Here is a 21445-nt window from a genome sequence, read left to right on the forward strand (position 1 = left end):
ACTTGTATCTGACTTTAGACCAGATTGTACACTTGAAGATAGGGGCTGTTTCAGTTTTATGTTTATGTCTGTAAATGTCTGCTATATAACAATGCCTTTTTTTTAATGACTTGTGATTCTTAGTCCTGAAGAGATCATGTTATCACATTTTTAAATTTTTCTTGCCTTTCTTATTCCTTTTCTTGTTCCTCTCTATCCCTTCTCATTCTTCTTCTATATCCTTTCTTCCCTCTTTCTTAATTTTTTCTTTTGTTTTAGTGTTACTCAGAAAACAGGTATTTTCAAAAGACTCTGCAGGAAAAATGTGTGATAAAATCCACTAAGGGATATTATTTCCTCATTCCTACATATAATCTATCAGGATGAAGCATTATTTTAAAAAAGAGCAAAGGCATGGTGGTGCACGTGTGTAATACCAGCACTCAGGAGGCTGAGGCAGGAGGAGTTCCAACACATAGCAAGATGTCTAAAAAAAAAAAAAAAGAATTCTGATTTCTTTAGAAACTTACTCTTAATTATCAAAGTCTTTTCATAGTATTATGTATCTAAATGCACTTAAAAGAAATAAAGTATAATGAGTGTATATAAATTTGAAAGTAAGAATTTTTGCATTCAGACCTAATTCTACAGAGAACATCGTGGCAGTTCTGAGACTTTTGCCTAGATATTTACTCCCCTTGTCAAAGGCCATGTCTTAAATGGTTTAAAAGTTCACCTTTAGTCACTCATTAGGATGATCTCTCCTCTTTTTTATCCTTTCTTTTTACATTAATAAATTTGATTTTATAATTTTTGATGTAATAAGAGATTTCAGTTTTTGAAAGTGATGCAATGAGAAACATAATAAAACATTCCAGTATTATAAGAGGAGTATAAGATACTGTTCATATCAGTCCACCCCTCTTAGCTCCCATTCCCAGGGGCAATACCTGTGTCATTTCCTTGTGCAAACTTTCAGATACATTCTCTCTCGGTGAGGAGAAAAACGTAAATATACCTACATGACATAGCAGTGGATGACCTGACCTGTTAACAGTAATTTTCTAACTATATCATTAGTGTTCAAGGGCCCTCCTTGTTTGCTTAGCTTAATTTTCTACTTAGTATATTTTTCTATATAATCTTGAACAAACATAAAAATCATGTTGACCATGAGTTCATGGACTGAAATTTTGTTGTCTCCATAACCTCTTAAAACAGGAAAAACATTACTTCTAAGTGTGAATTTGAAAACGATTTTGTAGCAAGTATGCTTTCACCTAGCATATCTAGATTATTTGTGGTACAGGTGAAAAGAGACGTAGGAAAGGAGAGTGCTTTATATTTTTGTTAACATTCTAACATTTTGACATAATTTGTAGAATTGTTTTTATGTCTGTATGTATCATAGAGCGAGAAAATAAGTACTAGTGAGAGAATTCCTGGAGATCATTTTTTTCTCCTCATGATCAAACTAAGGTAAACACTAATAATGAAAAAAGTTTCATAGCCTAGATGGCAGCATGTTAGAACCCAATGTATCCGTCATCGTTTTCCTAAATTTGAATTAGTATGTAGAATACGTTAGGTTATGGAAGAACTATAGTCCTTTTGAGAAGTGGAAACACATTAGAAACCTAATATTGTGACTCTTGCTGCCAGACAAGAATAAAAGGTTCTAAAACACCGTATAACTTGAGGATTTACTGTTTCAGTGAAAAATCCTGGTTAAGCCATTGTTTTTTTCATCTACTATTTGTTATTTCTATGTTTCATACTTCAGGCTATACATGCCAAGGGCAAAGGATAGAGATGCTCTTTCACCTTCTGTCTCTTCATCTGCCTGGATAAAAATCTCCATGAGGAGAAGAGGTGGTGTTATTATTGTATTTTGAGAATTTTACACAGTTGTCATCTCATCATAGGGGAAAACAAAAACATTTCTGTATTGATTTGGGAAAATGTTACGTCCTTCAGTTTTACTTCTGTCTATATTTTGCTTAAAACCATAGCTAGTGTAGTAACCTACGTTAATGGAGGAAAAGAGAAGGTACTGTACTTTGACACTTAACAAATCCTTGAAATTTTTGTAGAAAAGATTAACTGTTCTCTCATAAGAATAACTGTGTGAATACTTAAAATTTACTTAAATGCATGTAGGCATAGCTTAACATTTTTTGTTTTAATATGAAGAAACTCATATTTACCCTTGTAATTGGTATTAATGGTATATGACTTTCTTTGGCCTATCACTAGTCATTGTTTTCAGTGAAAGGCAAAAAAAAAAAAAAAGTTGGTATTTCAGGTTTGATGGACACAGTTAAAAACATGAAAGGAGCATGAGATTTTTCTTCTGAGAGTTTGTAATACATTATATCTTTGAACTTAACTCCCTCGTTCTGACAACTGTGTTACACTTCAGGCAGATAGCAAGATAATAAACAAGAAAAATCCAAGTCTGTGGAAGAATTAGCCTTCAGATGTTGATAATGCTTACCTTATTGGGGTTTTGTATAATTTAATTAGCATTGGCAAAGCAGCCTGATACTGTTGGATGAAAAGCAGTTACGCTATTAAAGATTAAGTAGTGTTATATGTGACGTTCTGAACAGGTTATTTTATCATTGGTGACATGAGGGGAAGTTGAAGAGAATCTGTCTTGATTTTAATCTCTCTGATCGTGTAGCTTGAAGCTAAAATGCTTTATGAAGTAAGTTCCATCTTTAATATCTCAGCTAAAAATTAGTTGTTGCCTTTCTGTGTACTCTATTGTATATAAGCCAAGAGAAATATGTACTGTTAAACAGGCTTCGTGCATCTATTTGTATTATATATAACCTAGTAGCAGCATGCTTTACTGATGTCGTTAACACTGTAGGCGAGTTATGGCTGATTGTAACAGTTCTTTGCTCAGGTTGGTTGTAGTCAAAAAGGTAAAATCTGTTGCAAGGTAATTTAAAAAAAAAAAGATTGGAAGAAGGCAAAACATAATTGTTTCTAGATCTAAACCTCCTAGCTCTTCAGGATGTTTTCATTTGCTTATTATGTGAAGGATAAATTATAAAAACTTCTCTGTAGCATACATTTGTGGCTGTATGTACAGTATTTTTTTCAGCTTCATTTTAAAAATAGGCTCCGAATCTCTTTGGAGATGCACAGTGTACAAACACACACACACACACAGGATTTCACATTGGTTTTGTGCTCAAATTGTACCTCTGCTGAAAGGTAGTTTGGGAAAACATGACTGTGTTACTGTGACATGAAATAAAATATGCAGTTGTAACTTTTGGATAAAAGAATGACAAGATTATTTATGGGGAAGTTAGTGACTGACATGTGGCCTGTTTGTTTTTCTTTCATTCAAGCAGTAGCATTTTTTGTTTGTTTGTTTGCTTGGGTTTTTTTGTTTTGTTTTGTTTTGTTTTTTGGTACTGGAGATCAAACTCAGTACTTTGCTCTTGTGAGGCAGGTGGCAGAACCACTGAGCTAAATCCCTGACCAAGCAGTAGCATTTTATAGGCAAATTGTGTCCTCTGAGAAAATGAATATATAAATTGTGAGATCATCCTCAGTTATCGAGGGTTTGTTTAGATTTTAGCCTTTGGTGGAAAGGTAGTGTTGTATTGGACATGTATTTAAGGAATGTCGTTATTTCATAAAAATAACCTAGCTCTTTGTGATACACTGAAGCTATCTCATTTTGGACTAGGACAGATATTCTTCAAGGTATAACCTCAGAGGTTTTGGGCATGTTTAGTCACTTTCTCAGCTTAAAATAATCTCTAAGGGCATTCTTCTAGTGATTTACTGAAACCTGAACCAGCATGTGGTATCCGCATTGGGAACAGTGCTTCATCCCTTCCCTTCCTTTTCCCCTTCCCTGTCTCTGTCCCAGTCCTCTTCCCTGCCCTGTTCCCTTCTCCATTTTGTGCTCTTCCCTTTTCCCTCTCTCCTCTTCTCCCCCTCTCCACTTTCCTCTTCCATCTTCTCCTTTCCTACTGGGAAGTGAACCTAGGGCCTTTAGCATCCCCAGCCTCTTTAAACAGTTCTTTGAGACGAGCTCTCACTAAGCTGTTACATTGCCCAGACTGGGCTCAAACTTGTAGTTTTCCTGCCTTAGTGTCCAGATTACAGATGTCTAGCACCGTGTCAAGCCATTCCATTTATTTTTTATACTTTGAGGGAAATTTTTTTCTTTTACTTGTTGGAAAGCTGCTGTTGCTAGATTTTTTTAAATGCATCATTCAATTGGTAGACATTTCTTAAGCAGTCACTGTATGTGACTCATTGCAGTCGATGAGCCAAGCCATATTCATGGAATTGCATTATTACTTGTGAATATATTGCGTGTTTTGTCAATCTTCTCAACCTCTTCTTCTTCCTCCTTTTTTATAAACAACAGAGAAATCTGTAATCAGTTGGATTACAAAAAATTTGGATCTGTGAGGTTCCTGAAGCTGAAATAAGGAATATAATTCACTCTTTTGAAGTATGCTCGCCGAGTTTCATCACAGAAAAGGAATTTCCAGGATGAGTTAGAAAGAGGCACAGGAAGTGTTTTATTGAGGATTTAGGATGCTCAGAGAAATGAGATGCATTACACTTTTCAACCAGGAACATTTTTACTTCTCTTGAAGAGGTAGAAATCTCAGGAAAAAGAGGCCCTTACTGGGTTTGGGTTGCTGGAGTCTCCTTGTGGAGGTGGTTTCTAGGTTCTTTCTGTCTTGAGCAAAGAAATGATTAAGACAAACACAAATGGTAGCACAGTTTTACTAAAGAAAAGAAACAGACTCTACAGAGTGAGTTTGGGCCAAGTTAAAGGAGGAAAAGAAGTGCTCCTACAGCATGAGGTTGGTCATCACTGTAAAAAATCATTGTGGACTGTCCTTTTTGTTCATCCCTGCCTCAGGTTGCTGTCAGGTCTAGGCTATCCTGTGGAAAACCTGCTCAAATTCTCTTGAGAAGTCCACATATAAAGCTTTGGGAACTGCTCTGCACGTTGTCCTGGGGGCTTGTGATTAATAGGTCATGCTTCCCTGTCCAGCTTTACCATGCTTTAATTGCCTGTCTCATTCCCTACCCATAGGGTACTAGCCTGTTTCACAGTTGTGAGAGCAAGAGTGGGTTTTTTTTTTTATAGGTAATTAAAATATTCTCTAGATTCTCTTAATCTGCTCCTTTATTTTAGATTCATTTTCCTGCTCTTTACTTTCTTAATTAAGTCAATGTATATGGCCTTTTAGTGATGGGTCTGGTAGGAAAGTAGGCTAAATTTAACCAAAGGAATGCGGGCAAGAATCATGTTGGGTAAATTTGCCTGAGTCTTGTAAGTTGTGGTCTTTTAAAAGGCACAATTTTTATTTATGATTTCCCGTCTCCTTTCTTTTCTTCTTTTTATTTCTTCTATCTTACCTCAGTGCTTTCACATGAAGCTGTACCAATCCTTTTTTTATGTGTATAAAGTATATCTTATTTTTTAAGAAAGACTTCAATCATGTTTAACGAATGATATTTCTTTTTTATTTGCTTGGGTAGAAATAGTCTGAAATCAAAACCATAAATATGCTTTGAGTAGTTTTTGTTCTTAAGAGTAAAATTCATTGTCACTACCAGGGCCACATTCAATTTCATCAGTACCTTTTTCCTCTTTCTTAGTGAGCAGGTTGCCCTTTTTTGCTCACTTTCCCGTTTTGTTTTGTGTCTGGGGCTTGGGATTAAAGTCAGGGTTGAGCTACATCCGCAGCCCATTTCATAATTTTGATAGGGTCTTGCTAAGTTGCCCAGGATGGTCTTGAATTTGCAGTCCTCCTGCCTCAGGCTCCCAGAGATTACAGAATTACAGTTATGTGCCAGCATATCTAGCATACTTTCCTTTTTTATTGTCATTTAGCAAATATCTTCTGCTACTGAGAAGTGATGTCTTTTGTACTATTTAGAAGATTATTTGGTGGTTCTCAGCTAAATTGCAGAAGGCATTATGAGCTATTAGTAAATATTTAATTTAGACGTATTATCTTAAAATAACCTTATCTTTCCTTTTTGCTTGTTTGTTTGTTTGAGACAGGTTCTAATTATGTAGTTCAGGCTGTCCTTGAACTCACTATGTAGCTCAGGCTGGCCTCCAACTTTGGTGATCCTCCTGTCTCAGCCTCCTGAGTGCTGAGATTACAGGCATGAGATAACCTTATTTTACCTTTACCTTCAGTGTATGTTCATGTTAGATTTAAAATCTGGCTCACGATTGTTTGTGTTTTGTTTCAGAATTGTGGATCATTTTAAGGGATTAAAAGTTAATTTTTTTGTGAAGAAAAAACTTGAATGTCCTCACTGGGCTCTTTCATTGTTAATTGTTTTTTTAAAAGTGTATTATTGAGACTTTAAGGAATTTGATTTTTTAGATTGGTTAAAGAGGAAGGTTATGAAATTCCAGATCTCATTTCTTGAACATTACTTCCTCTACCCACTATTGTATTTTTAAAATTTTCTTTGTTTTGTTGTTGTTTTTGAGACAGGATGTCCCTATGTAATCTAGACTGGCCTTGATCAAACTATGTAGGACAGGCTCAAACTAAGGGTGGTGCTTCTGCCTCAGCCTTCTGAGGGCTGGATTTCTAGAATGTGCCATTATGCCTGGCTCTCTGCAGCCACCACTTCCACCTCTCCCTTTCTCCCTCCTCCTCCTCATTATTATTTGGTACTTAAATTCTTTTTGAGGTTTAACATCACCTTTTGCAGAATTGAATATATAACAGATTCAAAAATCAAACTGCCCATCCTCCCAATATTAAATAACTAAATGTGAAAAAGAACTGTCATTTAATAGGACATCAAAAGCTATATATTTTTCTGGAAACAATATGTGCATATATTTTCAAAGCTGTGGAAGTGCAATAAAAAGCACAACACATTTTGACATTAAGTTTCAACTACTAAATAGCACTTTGAATGGTGAAAACAGAGATAGTATATTGTCATACTTGAATACTTTTCTTTAAAAACACAATTCCAGTCCTTATATATATTACACAACAGCCTTAAAGGAAGAAGTGACATCTTTTCTGTAGTACTTAAGATACTAAATACAGAACTGAAAAGCATTCTAACAAAAACAAAGGCAAATCTCCATGGCTGTATCACTTCAGTAGGGAAAGCTGGATGATGGTAGACGGAAACATTATAATTGGGACAAAACATATACAGCATCACAATACTAAGCAAAAATTCTTTACACCCAAAGAAATAAAACCGGTTACAAAAAGTGGAGAATTTTAGGAAGCAAAACTGTATTACAAGCAATATTTTAAATGATCATTTTTAAGCTACTGTAACTTTTAAAAACATCTAAAACATATAAAAATGAGCTTTTTAGTATTTTACTGATGTGATTTTTGTCTTTAAGTATTTGTTAAAATTTGATGTTATACTCAAAGTACGTATTATGTAGCTAAAATGTTAGGTGAGAAGAGTGTATGCAACCCTGTCCAAGTTTTATTTCAAACTCCTATTTCCTATTAATCCTTCTGTGTGTTATTCTTTAAGTCACACTTTCATCCACAGTGAAAAAGGGTTAAAAGGTTACTCAATGTTTTTACATCTATGTGTCTAAGTCAGTAATTAGAGACCATATTGAAAATTCTCAGGACTAGTAAATCACGTTTAAAGTACTCTGGACTTGCAGAAATATCTACTGATAACAGTTGGCCAGAGGGCCAGGGTTTTAGCTCAGTGGGGCTGCCTCCTGACTTGCAAGCACAAGGTCCCAAGTTCAATCTCTGGTACCAAAAAAAAAAACAAAAAAAAAAACCCAAAAAAACAAAACAACAACAACAACAACAACAAAAACAGTTGGCCAGAGTATACTTCCTTCAAATATCTTTTTATATTATTAATCTTGTCCTTTTCATTTTTTCTAAAGTAAGCATGTCTGCCCCACATTCCAATTAAATAAATTTGATTATATGCCTGGCATAGTATCCAAAGATATGGAATTTGTTAGTGATATTTTACCATGGGAAAGTGGGGTCCAGCCTATTATTTTGATAACTCCAGTCTTGTTATGGACAGTGGGGAGCTAGAAGAAACTGATTCTTCCTATCCATTGAGCCATAGCTTCAGAGGAGACACTGGTGAGGTCTCAGAATGCAGGGAGACTGAGAAGATTTCTCAGGTTTCTGGAGTGTAGAGGACTATATTGAGAATTGTATTTGAAATTGGAGAAAAGCTTATCCTATTTCTGAAGTAGTGAAGAACTTGCCTGCATTTTCCAAGAATTTGCAGAAGGCTGAAATTAAAAGTGAGGGCCTCATTTGGTGAAAAAAGTTAGACAAAATTAAATAAAATATAGAAGAGACAATATTTTGTGTGCGTCTAGATGGAGTTGAGAACAAAGGGAAGAGGAACAGAGAGATACGGAAAGCTCATAGACTGGCTGGGGAGGAAAGTAGTGAATAAAAACACGTGAGGTTCAGGGGCGCAACTGCTTGGTAAAGAGATGAGCGCAGTTAAGAGAGAGCCCAGTTGCTTTGTCATCAGGACAGTGACAGGGAGGCCTCCGGGTCTTCTCAGAACTAACATGAGACAGTGGTATGAGTTTGTCTAATAGGTAGGGGAGTTACTAAATCTTACTTGTTCTTCAGATGGTTTTCAGCTTAAATCTTCGATATAGCTTATCAAGAAACCAAACACCAAAGTATCAAACCTTAAAAATCTCAACTGTTAAATTAATGACATAAAATTCTCTTTTTTCTGAAAAAATAACAATTTAAATTTTATGATTTTGTTCTGTGATAGAATTTGCTATATATTCTTGTCTGTTGAGTTTTCTCATCAGAGCCCTATCTAAACTTACCGTTTAGAGTGAAATAGCTTAGTTATTTAGCCTTTAAGTAGATAGTTAGGGCAATTTAAGATAGAGTGAGCTGGATAAATGCAAATAGTACACACACCAAGCTAATTTAGGTCACAGGAAGAAAGACAAAAGGAGGAAGGTTCTTAGGCACAGTGTGCTACAGTTAGTTGTCAGATCCTCCCTAAGCTCCTAGCTGGAGAAACTTAGAAATGCAGAGTAACTAGTTTCCTTTGAACCCAGTTTCCAGAAACTTAAAAATGCAGTCAAATAACTGATTTTTTAAAAACTCTGAAAGATGCTTGTGCTGTGCTTATCAATATAAGACTAAAACTGAGAAAGCACATTAGTAATTTCACTTCTGGAATCCTCTCATGGTGGGTATCCACCAACTGATTTTTTTCTTATGCTCTAACTTCCTCCTTTTGTCTGTGATTTTCATTCTTTGACTTAGAGAGATGTTTGGATTTATATGGGATTACTTGTTTCACTGTGATATGTGGAATTTCTGTAATTCTTTTTTAAATCAGTGATCCTGGTTACCTCAGCAGTTTAATTCATAAGAAGAAGCTATCATCATTTCTTTATTATCTTTAAAAAATTTGGGGGTGTGCCATAGAGATAGTCCACAATATTCTGTAATATTCCACAAAAGAACAGTATAACAATGTTAGTAGATAATATTTATTGAGCTCCCACTATTTTGGGACATATAGTCCTGAAAATAAATTTTTGTGGTACTATTGTTAATTTTTCATAGTACAGATAAGGAAAAAGAAGCTTAGAAATATTTAATAACTTCACACAACTAAAAAAATAGTTCAACTCTTATCAAGGTCTCTCTTCCTATAAAATGTAATAGTTTTGCTATCTGAACTGCTTGCTGTAGATAATGTGCTTAGCCAGCAGTTCAAAAGGCACTGATCTGAATAATCTTTTCAGTAATGGTGATGAGTTCATCTGATTAATCCTGGCCAAGACATCCAGATGTACTCTGTGGTCTTCAAGATTTACAAGTCACTTTACAATTTGTCCTGAATATTGTGCTTCATTTAGTAAACTAGTGATTATAGTGTTACTGTTTTATCTTACCTACCTTTGAGCTTTGTATCTAAAAGATTTGCAGTATCATAAATTGGCAGATAAGCAAATCTTACATTTCTTAGTAAAGCCATTCATTGTTTATAAGAAGTTTGTTACATAAACTTTCTAGTAAAAGTGTATCAGGTATATTAAGCTCTTGTCAAAAATTCAGTAATCTGCTCTAAAGTTCCATCCCAGAATATATTCTCACCAAAGGTTTTTGCCCTTTTGAGTATGAAATTAGCTGTTATTGTTGAGAAATGTTGTGGAATAGAAATTTTTTAAAACAGATTTTAAAAGTGCAGTAACTTCATAATAAGACCAATATTATATACATTTTAAAAACCATGTAAGCCTACAATAATTGTTTAAATTTCCCCACAACAACCTGCATCTTGAGCATTTTCTTTCTTTGAAAGCATGCATTTGTAAAAATAAGTCATCTGAATTTTTAGGAAAGTAATTGAATTTTCCATTTACTTTTATTTCCATTTTACAAATGCTGTATTTTCACTTTATAAATGGATGGTTACAAGAGCTTTATTTTTTCTCGTCTTTACCATGTCATTCTTTTTTTTTTTCCTAGATATGATCAGCAATTTGTTCACTTACTCAAAAAATATTTACGAAAAAACTACTGTGTTCCAGAAAATGTGCCAGGTGCTAGATGTACAATAATACCTTCACAGATTTGAGTATAATGTAAAAGAGAAACAAATAGCACTTACATTAAATAAGTGGTTATAGAAACAACTTAAATAAGCTTCAGCTGGAAACGAATTAATATCACATATTCCAAAAAAAATAAAACTTAGATTTTGGTATTTTTCTTGGGGTATTCTGTAGTTGTTAAAAAATAGTAATAGCCTCTACTGAGAGTTCATGCGCAATGGACTTATTTTTCATTATATATAATCTTGCACGTTAAGATCAAAACAACAAAAACAGTAGTACTTGGCTGACGGTGTAGTTCAGTAGTGCCCTGGATTCAGTACTTAATAATACAAACAACAACAAAGAAAAATAACTCTTTATTTTCATGTATCATATTTTTAGTTGAACTCTATTACATTGAGTTTTAACAAAAATTAACAATGTGCTTCGAAGGCAAATAGATAAGCAATTAATTTCTGTGGTAGGTTTTATTTTCCTCTCTTTTTTTTCCCCAGTGCTGGGATTGAACCTAAGTAGAACCTCATCTATGCTAGGCAAGTAGAGAAGGAGATGCTAGATGTGTATTAACAGAGGAATGGATAAACTGTGACTGTTCATATGTAGTAATCTCTACTGCAGCCACATAATATATGATGCATTCATAAGAATTTTAAAAATGTAGAACACTTATGTATTATGCATACATAATACAGTAATGAAAGTAGTGAGGAGGTACAAACAAAATAATAATTCCTCTCAGAAATGAGGAAGGAAATGGGAGAAGGATGGTAATCAAGTATAGCTATATTTTCCCCCTGTCTGAAGTAAATGAAGCAAAATAACAGTTGTTCAGTCTGAGTGATGGAGATGTGGCATTATATTATTTTCATATATATATATATATTTACAAAATGGATAGTTGTTCATCATTAGTGATATTTGACTTTTGGCATCATATAATTCAACCTCAAACACTGTTAAAAATACCAAGTGGGATTTCTTTTATTCAGAAGAAATTAACCAATATATTGTCCCATTTCTATAATTAAATTCTTAGTCATTTCTATGTAGGAGTTTAGCTGCTAAAATAAGGTTATTTCATTTGGTAAAAATCAGTTTAAGCTGTTAATGGTGTCACACACCTGTAATTCCAGAACTCAGGTGGGTGAGGCAAGTGTATCAGAAGTTCCAGCTTAATCCATCCTGGGCAAATTTTCAAGACCCTGTCTCAAAATTTTAAAAATAAATACATAAATAAATAAAATACAGTTAAGAAAGGCTGGGAGTGTAGCTCAGTATGAATGCCCTGGGTTTAATTTCTATTACTGTAATCAGTCAATTTTAAGAAAAAGAGAAAACATCTATGAAGAGAACCGGTAAGAGTGGTACTGTGTAGACAAATAGGATTAACATAAGCTTGGATCTCTTAAAAATATAAATTGAATGAAAAATGTAATTATCTGCAAGGACTAATAGATACTCATGTTTTTTCGCTTAGAATTTCAAGTGGTCACACATAAGATTAAAATATTTCTAGGAAAAGTACAAAAAATTTGCATTTATTCAAATGTCAAGCTTTGTAAGAATTCATTAAATCAGACACATAGTCTTGTATCTATCTGTAAAGTCGGGGATCTATCTTTCGAGAGAATATCTTTTTTTTTTGTGTGTGTGTGTGTGTGGTACAGGGGATCGAACTCAGGACCTTGCACTTGTGAGGCAGACAGTGACACCACTGAGCTAAATCCCCAGAGAAAATATCATTTTAAATTGCTTCTCAGTTCAGATTTAAATAGAAACTAAGAATGGGTTAGAGGGGCAAGCAACAAAATCCATTGTAACAGAATAATTACATGTGGTAATATGAATCCAAATACAGCACTAAGGTACTGTGATATCAGCATGGTCTCCAGAAGTCTCTAGCTTAGTTCTCAAAGGAAGTCTGTATCCATGTTTACGTCAGCAGTTATAAACTATGCCATCCTTTTACCACCTAGCAGAGAAAATCAGACTGAATAGTTGTTTATGCTCATTTCAAATGTGTTAAAAGAAGGCATTTTGGAAAACCTTATAAATCAGGGTAATAAATTTTTTTTTTTTTTGGTACCGGGGATCAAACTTGGTATCTTACACTTGTGAGACAGGCAGTAGAACCACTGAGCTAAATCCCCAGCCCAGGGTAATAAATATTTTAATAATTCAAGGTTTTATCTAATTTTTTGGAACAGAAATATAAATGTCTGGGCTTGGGATATAGCTCATTTGTAAACCTTCTGTTTTACTTATCACATGAGTGAAGACTTCTAGTACAGTGGTGATATTAGAAGTATTATGTTCCTTGAAGAATGGGGCTTAGTTTTGGATAGTAAAAGGGCACCTACATGTTTGAATCAAGATTTTTTCCAAATGTTTTATTTAGGAAATTTTACAAGTTTTGAACTATACGTCAGGTCTCAGGAAAACCTAATATGCAGGTTTGTCTGTCTGTCTATCTATCTGTCTATGGATCTATCTCTCATCTACTTATCTGTGTCTGTCATCTACTTGTCTGTCTACATATCTATGTATCTATCTACTTATCTGTCTATATCACTGTCATCTTTCTGTCTGTCTATCTATCTATATATCTATCTATTGGTCTTGATAGTATTCCAGGATGGCCTTAAAATTCACTATGTATGTAGCTCAGGCTAGCCTCAGACTTGTGGCCATCCTCCTGCCTCGGCCTCTGGAGTGATGAATTACAGGCATGCACTACCATGCCTGGCAGTTTTTAAAGGCTCAAAAAATAGATGATGAGGATCATCTTTAGGAAACTCATTAACTTTTTTAAATTCTTGTGTCTAATATAAACAGTGAAACAGGCCAGTCTATAATATATATCTAGTGCTACAGCTATATAACCCACCTTTCTTGTGTTTCCTTAATGATTAATTATTTTTAACTTATTTAAATGTGCTTATTTACTTTTTTATGTCATTTGGGGAAATGTCTGTTCATATCTTTTTGTTTATTTTCATGGTGTGTGGTGGGTTTGTTTTATGATGATTGGTTTTATGATAATTATGTAGAATGGATACAATTCCTTTGACAGACATAGAATTTCTGGCTTATCTTTCCAGTCTCTTAACTGTTTTCAATAAAATGTGGTTTATCATTTTTCCTCTTATGGATCTAGGAAAACTTGCCAGAGAATCACAAATGTGTATTTCTTCTTCTGTTCTATTCTAGAAGGTGTATTGCTGTAAAAGTTATCCTTTCCCTTCTAAATTACCTTTGTGACTGTATAAAAGTATTAGTATTTCATTGATGTGTTGTCTCACTCTTGGGCTCTATTCTGTTTCATTGACCTCATTGTCTGTCTTTATGCCAGTACCATTGTCGTGATCATTGTCTGTACTTTTATAATAAATCCTGATATCAAAAGGGGTATTACTCTTTCATTTTTGTCTTTCTCTAATTAGTTTTGGCTATTCTAGACTTTTGCATTTTCATGTGGTTTTAGATTTGGTGTGTCAATTTTTAAAATAGAACAAATCTCTACATATGTTATGGTTTTAATTTATTTATTTTTTTGTACCAGGGATTTAACCTTCCTCTTGTGAGGCAGGTCGTGGAACCACTGAGCTAAATCCCTGACCCCTAGTTTTAAGTTTTTAAGGTCTTTCTTGCCCAGCTTTTGACACATTTACGCTTAATCTTTTCATGTTTTGATGATACAAATAGTAATATAATTTAAAATATCAGTTTCCATTTCTTTTGCTAGAAACTGATTAAATTTTGTATGTTGATCCTAAAATCCATCAGATTTTTAACATAGATTATCATGGCATCTATGAACAAGGATACCATTACTTCTTCCTCTCCTAAAATCTCTAATACAGTATTCATTACAGCTGTTCATAGAGGACCACTTTGTTTTTAATCTCTAATCTTAGGGGGAAAATATTTTTTCACCATTTACTTATGTTTGTTTTTTTAATAATTTTTTTTTACCCAGTTGAGTAGGTTCTATTAATTTCCTAATTTACTGATATTTTCTTCAGAAATGGATTTGGGATTTTGTGAAAGTTCTTTTAATATCTGTTGAGATGATCAGTATGTTTTGTGGAATTTTGTTAATGTAATGAATTACATTGATTTATCATTACTATTATTTTTAAAATTAGTTTTATTGGTACATTTTAGATGTACAATATGACATTCGTCATTGGAAATTTGCACCCTTACATAATCTATCTTGGTTCTTATTGTTTTCCCCATTCCTCTGCCCTCCCTTCAACCCCTCAATCCCTATTTACAAAGACTGTTCCATTTTTCATTTTCTCATATTAATTCCATTCCCTTCTTTCCTTTCCCCTACCCCTCCCATTTCCCCTTCCTCTTTAGACCTTTACTTCCTACTTCACATTATCAGTTATTCATTTCGATCCTTATTTACACTTTTAGTTTCTCATACCAGAGAAACTGTTCAGTATTTACACGTGTGTCCTATTATTTCACTGAAGAGTATCGCCTCAGTGTGTATCCATTTAGCTATAGATGTCTCTACTTTCTCATTCTTTATGGCTGAGTAGTACTGCATTTTATAAACAAAACATTTTTGTTTATCCAGTCTTCCGTTGATGGGCAGTTGGGCTACTTTAGCTATTACAAACTGTACTGCTATGAACATGGGTGCACATATATCACTGTGGTATTATTTTTTTCATTCTTTGGGGAAGATACCCAGCTTTCTCCACAGCCCCACCAGCATTTACTTATTGATTTCATGATAGCAGCCATTCTTTGCGGAGTGAGGTGGAATCTCAGCGTTTTCATCTGCATCTCTCAAATGACCAGTGATGTGGAACATTTTTTATATGTTTATTTGCTATTTCAACTTCTTTGAGAAATGTCTGTTCATTTCAGATGCTCATTTTTGGATTGTGTCTTTAAATTTGGGAGGTCTCATTTTTGTAAGTTCTTTATATATCCTAGATAATAAATCTTTGAGGAACAGCTGATGAAAATTTTTTCCCACATTGTGGGTTGTCTCTTCACACTATTGGTTGTTTCTCTTGCTGTGCAGAAGCTTTTTAATAAAAGATCCCACTTGTTAATTGATTGTGCTAGTTCACAGGTAACTGAGGTTTTGTTCATAAAATATTTTCCTATGCCAGTGTCTTCAACAGTTCTACCTAATCTCTCTTCTAGCTGGTTTAGTGTTTCTATTTTAATACTTAGATCTTTAATCCATTTCGATTTTAGTTTATTGCATGGTGAAAGGTATAGGTCTAGTTTTAATCTTTGTCAAACTGAAACCCCGTTTTTCCAGCACCATTTATTAAGGAGGCTATCTTTCCTCCAGTGAGGTTATTTGGCTATTTTGTTGAAGATGAGGTGGCTGAGTGTGTCTGGAGTTGTTTCTGCATCTTCTAATCTGTTCTACTTTTCCTCAGGTCTGTTTCTTTGTCACTACCATGCTGTTTTATCACAGTAGGTTTGTAGTATAGTTTCAAGTTGGGGATTATGATGCCCCCTACCTTGTCTTTATTGCCTACAACTGCTTTTGCTATTCTAGGTTTCTTCTTGTTTTGAATGAATTTTTGGATTGTTTTCTTGAGGTCTGTGAATACTTCACAGACCTGCTGCTGGAATTTCATTTGGGATTGCATTGAATCTATACAGCAGTCTTGAATTATGGCTATTTTCACTATGTTGCTTCCTACCAAAAAGTAAGTGATGTTTTTCCATTTTCTGATATCCTCTTCATTTTCTTTCTTCAGAGTGCTATAGTTTTCAGAGTAGAAGTCTTCGATTTCTTTTGTTGGGTTTATTCCTAGGTTTTCCAAATTTTTTGGATGCTATTTTGAAAGGAATTGTTTGCCCCATTTCTCTCATTGAGTCTGTTGTTCATGTACAAAAAAAGCTACTGATCTTGGTTTGTTGTCCTTGTATCCAGCTACTTTACTGAATTTGGTTAGTAAGTCTGTAAGACTTTTGTAGAGGTCTTGGGGGTCTTCTATATATAGTATCACATCATCTGCAAATAGTGACAGTTTGACTTCTTCATTTCCTATCTTTATTCCTTTTGTTTTTTTCTCTTGTCTAGTTGCTGTGGCTAATGTTTCCAAAACCATATTGAACAGGAGTGGTGACAGTGGACATCCTTGTCTCCTTCCTGATTTTAGTGTGAAGGATTTCAGTTTTTGACCATTTAGTATGATATTGGCTGTTGTTTTTCATAGATGGCTTTTATCAGGTTGAGATAGAGACCATCTATTCCAATTTTTTGTATGGTTTTTATTATAAATGCGTGTTACAGTAACTTGTAATTAATCCCACTTACTGTATTTCTCAAGTATTATATTTTAATCTGCGTAAGTTTTACTTAGGTATTTATTATCTTTATCTTTTTTTGTTATCTTCCTGTTCCAACTTTTTTTTTTTTTTTTGGCCATGCTGAGAATTGAACCCCGGCCTTGTATATGCTAGGTAAGCACCTTACTACCACCAGCCCCACATCTCTATCTTTTGAACATGTAAAATAAAATCATAGTAGTTGCTTTTTGTGTAGTAATTTAAAAATATTTGTCAGTTTTGAGTCTGTTTTAGTTAATCAGTATTTTTTCTCTCTTCATTATGCTTTGTCTTTTTCTGTTTCTTTGGAAACCTCGTAATTTTTTTTGTTGGATTACAGATGTCATTAATTTTACCTTTTTATTTACTAGAAGCTTTTCTATTCTTGCAAATGTCCTTAAGATTTCTTCTGCAATTTAGTTAAATTACTTGAAAATAGTTTGGTTCTTTTGAGTTTTGCTTTTAAGAATTATTGTGCAGGATATGAGAAATGTTTAGTCTAGGCCTAATTTCTCTTAAATGTTTGATCCAGGCATTCTATCCAAAGCCCTGTGAATTATGACATTTTCTAATCTGGTACTATCAGGATCTCTTTCCACACAACCTCACATGAATGCCAAATACTACTTCTGTGAATCCTTTTAGAGAGTTTTTCCCCAGCCTGTAGCAGTTACCTTACACGAATGTGATGACCAATATCCTCCTGATTATGAAGTGTTAACTGCTGTAGGTCTTTTGTATTTTCCCTGATCAGTGCTTTGTATGATACTCTCTTACCTGAACTCTTGTCTGTCTTGGTGTTGTACTCCTTGTTCCACTTGCTCAACTCAGTGAATTTACTAGGCTCCGCCTGGATTTCTTCTTCTGTGTACTGCTAGGTAGAGTCGCTTACTTGAAGAAGTAACCTGGGGTCATTGTGGGGTTCTCATTGTTTGTTTCCTTCTATGGGGATCTTTGCCCTTTGTGCTTGATTCCACCTTTATTAGACCATTGTTGCCCACATTTTGTCTGGATTTTGAGTAGTTTCGGGCAGGATGGGTCCATCTCATCTCTTTTACTCCATCATGGCCAGAAGTGGAAGTCTCATATATCTTTTCCACAATGAATATGATTAAATGAACATTTATTCTGTAAGTATTCAGGAAAGAGATTATTTGTACAGATTGGATCTTTTATGGATGGATTTTAGGAAGAATGGTCTTCATGTATTTTTTTACATTGATTTCTTCAGTCCTTTTTTATCTATATTTTATTCACAGTTGAATTAGATTGTTATATATAATAATGTAATATAAATCACTAGTTCTATTATGTTTCACTAGAATGAGATTGAATTTGGTACTTGATGAAAATCTAATGAAAAGATCATATGCTATTTTTTCATGCTTTCATATTATTCCATCAGTATATGAAGAAATGAGATAAGGAGAACCTAGACATAATCTTTCTATTGTCTGAATTTTTCTTTCACTAAATTATGTTCTGAAAAAGAATATCAGTGCTTTATGGCATATTGCCGCCACAGTAAACTACAATGGGTAGTTTTGTTTTTGCATTGTTTCCTAGAAGCTAGCCATCCAATTCTAAAATTGATAGCCAAGTTTTAAAAAACAAAAATTTTAAAAACTGGTAGGGCACACCTCATTTGTGAATATATAGTGATTATACAGGTAACTACTATATTTTTTTGTGATGTGCATATTAAAATAAAGGCTTTTTCATTCCTCTTCTGTAACCTGTGGTCATTCATGATTAGAAGGTGGTCACTTTTAATGATTCTATTCAATGTTAATACATAACTAAACACATGAAGTGGTATAGGTACTAGTAGTTAATTTCACTTCATCATTTATACAAAAATGTTAGAAAAGCTGTGAAAACTACTATATCTGTACTTTTGCATCAAAGGACTTTGTTGACATTAAAATTTAAGTTTTGTCAACTATAATTTTAAAATTAAATTCCCTAAACAACTATTTTATATGTTCGTTATTTTGGTTAATTGAGACAGGGTCTCACTATGTAGTTCAGCCTTCCTTGAACTCACTATGTAGTCCAGGCTGGCCTCAAACTCATGGCAGTCCTCCTGCCTCAGACTCCTGAGTGTTGGGAGTACAAGTGTGCACCATAACACCTGGCTCCACAAATTTGTTGACTGAAAACAACAGAAATTTATTCTGTTATAGTTTTGGAGGTCAGAAGTCCAAAATGAATTTAACTGAGCCTGAAATGAAGGTGTGGAGAATACTGAATTTCATAGAGAAGTTCTAAGATAGAATCTATTTTCTTACCTTTTCAGCTTCTAAAGATGTATACCTTGAATTCCTTGTACCTCACTTCTTCCTCTGTGTTCAAAGCTACCAGTCACATAGCCTTTTTCTACTCTATAGTAGAAGCTCCTTAAACTTCCCTCTTATGTGGAGACTTGTAATTACACTTCAAGCTCACTCAGATAATCCAGGACACTCTCCCAGTCTCAGGATCTTGATTTAATCACATATTCAGAATTTCCTTTGCCATGTAAGGTAATGTTCATGTATTCTAGAGATTAGACTGTGAATATCTTTGGGAGAGCTACCAAAGCATTACATTTTATTTACTTATGCCTAGATGGAATATATAATACCGCCAAAAGTCACATAACAATAAACATGTTAGAATTAAACATAGTTTGGAAAGAAGTAGAACAGACAGGTTGATTGTGTAAGCAGAAGATCCGGAGTTCCTTTGGTGTGTTCTGACATGTTATTGACTATTTTTTTGTTACAGATAGAAAGGATGTTAATCTTCAGTTTTTTCCTTACTATGTTTCTTTTTGTTTTCCTAGTATATTTCATGTTCTCTCTTGTTATTTCCTTCCCTATAAAACCATAGGTTAGTAATGTACAGTCAGGACTTCATGAATAGAAGCATAGATTTACATAGCCTAATACCATAATTTAGAATTATTTTGTATTTAATATTTGATCATGTCCTTACACATATTTATGTCTTTAATCCCAGTACTTGGGAGGCTGAGCAAAGTCGGAGTCCTGCCTAGGTAATTTAGTAAGACCCTATTTTGAAATAAAAAGACATGAAGACCTTGGGTTCAGTGTCCAGTACCACACACACACACACACACACACACACACTCTCTCAGATACATGCTTCCCTATTGCCTTCAAGCTTCTACTTCGCCCTTTCCTTGAACTTTGTTTTTCTCAACACTAATGGCAAACTTACCACTTTGTCACTGGTAGTGAGAGCCATCCAAGTAACAGGATGAAAGTTTTTAGGAAATAGCTAAGGTTTCTTAACTCCTAGAAAATCACAAATCTCTGAGTTAGATTATCTTCTTTGTGGTACTGAGATAGAACCCAGAGTCTTCTCTCTGAGATACATTCCTATCCCCTTTTTTATTTTATATTTTGAGACAGTCTTGACCACTTGCCTGCTGTGGGCTCAAGCTTGCCATCTTCCTGCCTCAGTCTCCCATAGTGCTGGAATTACAAGTGTGTCCCATTATACCCCGCTGATTATTATTTTTTGGTTTTTATTTTTATTGTACCAGTGTTTATGGTTAATCCTGTATCTTTGATGAAAAAATATCATTTGTATCTTATTTGTGGTATGTTTAATAATTTGTAGAGTTACCAATAAATAAGCACAGAGAACAGGTATTTTATATACAACTTTAAAGCTAAGAATTTATATATTCTTTCTTTCTGAACATAGGATACCAGAAGGTCCCATTGATCAGGGGCCAGCTACAGGAAGGGTACGTGTTTTAGAAGAGCAACTTGTTAAGGCCAAAGAACAGATTGAAAATTATAAGAAACAAACCAGAAATGGTAGGTGACCATACGCTGTTTTTTCCTGCTAAGTATATTAGCTTTAATTTTCTTTTCTTGAAGTGTTGGAATTGTTGGTATTCTTTATTTTTTAACTACAGGTCTGGGAAAGGATCATGAAGTCCTAAGAAGGAAAATTGAAAATGGAGCTAAAGAGCTCTGGTTTTTTCTACAGAGTGAATTGAAGAAATTAAAGAATTTAGAAGGAAATGAACTCCAAAGACATGCTGATGAATTGCTTTCAGATTTAGGACATCATGAAAGGTACTGTTCTACCTATACAGTTGATTGGGATTTTAGTAATGGTTATAATCTAAGAATGAGAAACTGAAACTTTCATTAATTTCTCTGCAGAATGATAAATGACACTATGTTTAAAAATTAAGTACCTGAGGTCTTAAGGGACAGTAATTGCCAAAAGTAATTAATCAGCCAAAACATGTCACTGGAAAATATTATTAAAGTGTATTTCTAGAAATCTATATGCCATATAAAATGACCTTCATATATGGTTTGTATTTGAAGCATTATATATAGTTTTTGCAATGCAATACATTGATTGATATTCATACTGAGGCTGTAGTTATGTTTCTAATTCAAACATTAAAAGGTTTAACACCTTTTAAAGGTTCCTAATTAACAAGATTTGGATGAAAAGGATCATTCTGTTAATTTTTCTTCCGTTTAGTTGCTAGAAAGAACCTGA

General features: G+C 34.1%; 1 protein-coding gene across 1 annotated transcript in view; it reads left to right on the forward strand.

Moving 5' to 3' along the window:
- Fut8 (fucosyltransferase 8) overlaps positions 1-21445 on the forward strand; it is a 291305-nt gene that overhangs the window by 154779 nt on the left and 115081 nt on the right. The window contains exons 4-5 of the mRNA XM_010603042.3: positions 20624-20739; positions 20841-21003. Of these exons, the coding sequence (XP_010601344.1) occupies positions 20624-20739; positions 20841-21003 (279 nt within the window). The remainder of the gene's footprint in view (positions 1-20623; positions 20740-20840; positions 21004-21445) is intronic.

Source organism: Fukomys damarensis, unplaced genomic scaffold, assembly GCF_012274545.1.
Source record: "Fukomys damarensis isolate Sample0158 unplaced genomic scaffold, DMR_v1.0_HiC HiC_scaffold_21, whole genome shotgun sequence".
Lineage (NCBI taxonomy): Eukaryota > Metazoa > Chordata > Mammalia > Rodentia > Bathyergidae > Fukomys > Fukomys damarensis.